Below are 6,063 nucleotides of genomic sequence, written 5' to 3'. Positions count from 1 at the left end.
GAACAGACAAAGGCGAAGCGTGGCTTCCCATCTGCATAACTTGAGGATTTGCTGTTTGTCACTTAAAAATCGCCGCTTAAAATTCAAAATTAAAGAGGCACGCGCTGGCTTCGTAGACACTGGGACGGTCCTTGTGAGGAAGCATGCGCTCTAGACTTCCCTGATGGAAGCATCCCCCGGGGAAAGAGTACAAATTCCTATTTGGTATTGGGCAGTCCACTTAAGCCTTTGAAAAAAAAAAAAAAAAAAAAAGGTGTGTGCGAAAGGGGGTGCGCGTGGGGATGGGGGCAGGAAGTAGAGATCAGCTAAGTGAATTGCCCCGGGTGGACCCTAGCCAGTCGGTGAACTCCCCGGAGATTAAGTTTCCACCTAGCCATCACCTCCAGCCCCTTCCTTCCTCCTGCGCTCCCGCCCGCTGACCCGTAGCCTCTGGGTTTGCCACCCCCTGGGCCCTTCCCCGCAGCTCCCCGCCCCTGAGAAGCAGAAGGCGACACCGCCGCCGCCGCCGAGAAGTCCCCGAGGAGTGAGTCACCGCGAGGCGAGTCCTGTGGAAAGAAAAGGGCAATCAGGTCTTCTGAACCGCGACCGGGCTGGGCGCGGGGCGAGCACCGAGCGGCTCTGTCACGAGGGGAACGCTACCGGGAAGCGGCCGTGCCCCGACCCGCCCGGAGCGTGTCTGCGGCCGCTCCCTATTGGCTGGCTGGCGCCTGGGGCGTGTCCCGGAGTAACCCCGCCCCCTCGAAGCCCCGCCTCTCGGGCGCAGTGTGCGAGCCGGGCTGAGCCTTCGTCTCGGTCCTGCAGCGCCTCTAGGCTGCGGGTCTGCGCTGCAACCACCTGCTCCGTGCGGCGGCGTCCTGGGAAGGCGGGAGGGGAGAGGGGAGGGGGGAGGGAGAGGAGAGGCGGAGGGAGGAGGAGACCGGCAGCTTCCCCACGCCTTCCAGTTCTCCACTCAGAGCAGCCCGGAGTGCCGCCGCCGCCGCTGCTATCCCTGCTGCTGCTGCTACTGCTGCCTCCACTGCTGCCACCTGAGGAGACCGACCGCCTGGACCCGCTGCCCCCTGTTGCCATCCCCGGCTGTTTCCTTCCTGGCACCCTGCTTTGTACGCACGCCGCCACTACCATCAGCATTATTATTCCAAGAAAAGGGGAATAACAGACCGGGCAAAAAAAAAAAAAAAAAAAAAAAAAAGAACCACGTACACCTTTCTGAATTGCTCAAGTGTCTCCCCGAGGAGAAGAGAGGGTCGCCGTCCCGGGAGGAGAAGCAGCCGAGGGGGCCGAGGGCGAGTGTGCAAAGGAGGGCGCAGGAGTTGGCCCCTGCGTGGCGGAAAGTTACGTGCAGCGCGGACCCGAAGGTGCGGCGCCCACAGCGCGGGGGGAGGCGGTGTGTCTGGGAGAAGAAGCGGCTGCCCCCTGCGCCCCGACCCGCCGCCCAGAGCGCGGGCAGCGCGGGGCAGGGAACGACGCCCCCTCCTGCTCCTGCTCCTGCGGCGCGGACTCCGTCGGTGGCTCCCGAGGAGGAGGAGGAGGAATATGGCATCGAAGGCGGCCCCCTCCTGCCGTCTGATCTTCTGCCTCCTGATCTCCGCTGCTGTCCTCAGGCCAGGTGAGCAGAGCCCTCCAGTAGCCCCCAGGACGACGTGGGCCGGGGCAGTTTCCCTGGGTGCCCGCGCCCCGGCCTGGCCCCGCGGGGCAGGGCGCCTGGGTGCGTCCTGGAGGCAAAGGGACCGCGGAGCGGGCGCGGGACCTGCCCCGGGCGCAGGCACCTGTGCCGCTGTTCGGGCTCGGCAGGGCGGTTGGCTTAAGTTTGCGCAGCCACGGGGGCGCCGGATGAATCTCCAGGAACTTGGGGTGCGGCCGGGGTCGGGGCCCAGGGATCAGAAAGCTGCATTCGCCTGCCTCTGCCCCTCCACCCCTTCCTTCCAGTGGCTCCCGCCTAGGCGGCGAGCTCTCGCCCTGACAGTCCGGTCCCCGAGTCCCCAAGTCCACGTCACTGCGCTCCAGGCAGTTTTCCTTTCGCTTAGCTCTCGGAGGCAATCACTGCCCCTACTTTTTTCTTTTTTTTTTTTTTTTTTGTGATTACTAAATCCCCTGGTAACTTCCCCGTGGTAACAGTCCAGAGGCGATGGGAGAGGGAGAAGAGAAAGAGGACTTGACCAGCTTCCCAGAAAGTCCTGACCTAAACCCCACCTGCCGCTCGGACGCCCCCTCCGCGTGGTCTGGGTGGGCGGTGAGTTCAGGATTGACGGCGGGTAGAGAACCCAGCCGGGCTGGTGAGACCTCACCGCGGGGCTCGTGCATTTTCCAGGACTTGTGATTCAACCTCAGATCTCAGTTCTGTTCTGAGCCTCAGAATAATAATTTTTTTTTTTAAAGGGCAAAATCCCCCAACACTAAAATATCTCTGGACGGAAATCCCTTTTCTCACCCTAGGGCTGTCCCCTGGCTCTGTCATGCCCAGACCAAAGGGCGGCTGACAGGAGTGGGACCCTCACCGACAGAGCAGCAGGTTTATTTCCTCTCGAGACTGGAGGATTTTTTAGCTTTTATTTCCCCCCCCCCCCCATCCATATAAAGTTTAGGTCGCTAGCCCTTTATAGACAGTTGCAAGCACAACTCCTACTTCCTGTTACTTCAGGTTCTGTTGGTTTCTCTCTTTTAGCGTTTTGTTTTTTTTTCAAATGAAAACTCACTTCCCTTTGGCATCTCTAATTTGTGCTTATTCCTTTGGTTGTTGGCAAGTTGGAGCCAGAGAGGAGGTTTGAAAGCCTCTGGATCCCTCCTAGGAAAAGGGGGGGAAGGGGGAGAGGGTAGGGGGCTGGAACCTGAGGATGCTGAGTGTTCGTGACCTGCAGCTGTGAGTGTCTGTGGTTGGCAGTGGCGCGGGGGAGGGGGGCGATCTCCTCCTCAAAGTTCCATTTCTGGGTGAGGTCATGAGCTCACCTGCTGTTCTGAGGTTGGAGAAGGAGGCGTGTGGGAACCGTCTCCGGGTGGGGTGTGGAGCGGGGACTGTGAAACGCGGGTTCAGTCGGTTATAAAGCAGGTGGGTGCGGGGAGGGCAGGAACCTCGGGGGAGCGGGAGGAGAGACCCCCTGAGGTTTTTTTTTGGCACAGTGTGAATTTTCTCCCCTCTTTTTCCTGATCCCAGCGTTGCTGAGGGAAGGAAGGGTACTCAATCTGGAGCCAAGAGGAGAGAAGGGAGGACGAGGGTGCTGTAGTTCGTAAAATGCAAAGAAAATCACGCCCACAGTTGGATTTCAGTGTAACCCTCTCTAAGCTCGGAGACTGTCATCTCCTCTCACCTACAGCCCCACCCCGGGCACAGCCCCACCCCGGGCACAGCCCCACCCCGGGCACAGCCCCACCCCGGGAGCACACCCTGTTTCCTGTTCTCTGAAGTCGCCCCGGTGTTCCATCCAGCGGGGTCAGCTCCTGGGACAGGTTTTCCCGCACGTTTAACTGCTACAAGGGGGAGAGGTTCCTCTTTCTGATCCCCTTCGTGGCGCGCCGGCCGCTCGGGCTTTTTGTCTCCGCGCCCATTCTTTCTCCTTTTCCGCGAGCGCCAGGCGGGGCTCCCCCGGGGGTCAGAGCCTCAGCCCCTCACATCAGCGGTTCCCTTGAATTTACCCGGCTGGGGCTGGCAGATGCTCGAAACTCTCGGTGGGTCGCTGTGTTTTAACGGAAAAGACGGTGGCACTGAAAGCGCCCGGTCCGGACTGGAGAGCAAGCCTGGATCGCCAGGGCGCCTGCTGCCAGCCTCCGCAGGGCCAGCCTGCGGGGGAGCCTGCTCAGTCCCGGGGCCAGGGACTCCCCGCTGGCGCCCTGCGTTTCCTGCAGTTCTACCCGGTGGGTCCGGATCCAGAGGACACGCATTCGAGTTCATGAACCTGCTCCTGCAGACCAGCCATTGATAGATTGTAGGCATGGCATGTTACCAGCTTTTGAAGGGAAGGGAAAGTGTACAGGAACCACGGACACTGAAAGCGGAATTATAAAGGCCATGAAGTAGGTGCGCATCATCTCGGGAGCAAAGGAGCTCATTATTCTTATCGAAAGAGCGTCAGCCTGTGGTGACATTTTGTATTGCTTTTAAAAAGGCTTTCCTTGATTATTTACAAGGAGGTGGGGCCCTGCAGTTAACTGTTTCTTCACGTGGTTCGTCTGGGCGCCCTCCTCTTCGGATTTTTTTCCTAAATGCTCACTGACATGAGGGTAATTCCAAGACATAAACATCCTTAAAGTGTCCCGCCCTCCCCCCCACCCCAACACACACACACACACACACACACACACACACACACACACACACACTTTTTTTTTTTTTTTTTGGTCTTAGCAGTATATTATGTTCAGAAAGTATCAGTTTATCTCAGGAAGGCCTAGGGAAAAACATCAACTGAAATCAAATGTCCTTTCATAATGTGAAACTATTTATGCATTTTAAAACTGGAAACTGCTTAGTATCCAGTAAATGTTGTTTTTTTCTTTGGTGATTTATTTAATCCAATACAATTACAATTTAATAGGGTATTAGTTTCAGTAACTGCTTTTCTAGGTTTGGGCCAGGACCTATCTTCAGGCCCATTGAGAAAGTCATTTCACCTTTTTTGGGCTTCAGCTTTCTCATGTGTAAGTAGAAGGATGAGCTAAGTACCTACTCGCTCAGATACCATCAGCTCAAAACTGTTTCTGACTACCTAAGGTAAAAGGCCTATCAGGACAAGGCACAGTTGTTTTCCTTTTCTAATTCTTTCAGACAGGCTGGATGCACATAATTCATATAAGTTTTATTACTAGAAAATGTCAATGTACCTTGATTGCTAATTTCCCTTCTTTTTCCTATCTTTTAAAACTCATTTTACTGTGCTTACTCCTCCAGGCTAGAATATGGGCTATTTAAAAAAAATAAAAATAAAGTGTCATGGAGAAGAATTAGTCTCCAACTCTCTTGGGTTAAGAGAGCCAGGAGAATGTTTTTTTTTTTATCTTAAAAAATACCTATACGTGTAACCCATCCCTCTTGAAAGCCTGCCTCTATTTAAACTTCTTCTATAGCTCCGAGGACAAGATAAAAGTGATAGTTGATGCTATCTACATTCATGTAACAAGGCCTTACATGAACACCTGTCAAGTGCTCCTAAACAAAGAAGTTGATTTGCACCATGGTCAGGAGGACATAGAGAGGACACAGAAAATACTGATGCTTTCCTCATGTTTTCAATTTTATACAAATCCAAAAAATTTTTATGACTAATGTAACAAAACTTGTACTCCAAACATTTTTTGACTTTTTAGAAAATTCAAACTATCATAACTGCTTTTCGGAATAGAAATTTGGAAGAGGATGCTTGTCTGCTGTTGACTTATTTAAAAAAAAAAATCAATAATACTTTAACAATGCAAATGTTACCAGAAAATTCTATCTATACTAGTATATGTACAGTTTTTAGCTATGCCATGTAAGAATGATGTGACCTGGGGAAAGTTATTTTCCTGCTCCTTTTTATATCCAATCTGTAAAACCTTCTCCTTACATAATGCATGGTTCTGATTAGTAATTCCCTTGTTCAGCATTTGAACTCTTCAAATAAAATGTGCTATATTAAGACTTCCATTGTATTCTTACTAGAATGACACTTTTTATTTCACTTAATTATCACTTTACCATTTCATTAAAAGCAGGCAAAATATTTCTTTTCTTTTATTCCCCAAGTTTTCATGCCACTGAACATAGGCCTTTGTAAAACTGAGCACTCCAATATCAGCATTACTTGGTATAAGATGGCAGCATTTTGTCATATAGTGTTTTTAATGCTCTATAATCACCTTGGCCTTATGTTCTCAAACAATACCTCTTTTTGCTCTGGCCATTTATTTTGTATAAAACAGCATTAAAGAGTTCTAGCTCTCTGAAGCCATTAACTTAAGTAGTCATATGCAATATAGATCTCAGATATGTAATAGAACAAAGTGGGTGCAGCTATGATGAAAGAGTATCCCTGTGTCTCTGTGAATGCATATAAACTTAAATTTAACTCTTCTCAAAGTGCTATTTATTGTTTA

General features: G+C 52.0%; 1 protein-coding gene across 2 annotated transcripts in view; it reads left to right on the top strand.

Moving 5' to 3' along the window:
- The first annotated feature begins 1,382 nt into the window (after positions 1-1,382).
- The window catches only part of ALCAM (activated leukocyte cell adhesion molecule), a 196,547-nt gene continuing 191,866 nt past the window's right edge, over positions 1,383-6,063 (top strand). For both annotated transcript variants that reach the window (XM_036447638.2, XM_036447634.2), the window contains exon 1: positions 1,383-1,606. In XM_036447638.2, coding sequence (XP_036303531.1) covers positions 1,534-1,606 — 73 coding nt within the window. In that variant the 5' untranslated portion in view covers positions 1,383-1,533. The remainder of the gene's footprint in view (positions 1,607-6,063) is intronic.

The sequence above is a fragment of the Pipistrellus kuhlii genome, unplaced genomic scaffold, assembly GCF_014108245.1.
Source record: "Pipistrellus kuhlii isolate mPipKuh1 unplaced genomic scaffold, mPipKuh1.p scaffold_m20_p_2, whole genome shotgun sequence".
Lineage (NCBI taxonomy): Eukaryota > Metazoa > Chordata > Mammalia > Chiroptera > Vespertilionidae > Pipistrellus > Pipistrellus kuhlii.
Note: the sequence above shows the minus strand (reverse complement) of the source record. Positions and strands in the feature narration are given on the sequence as shown.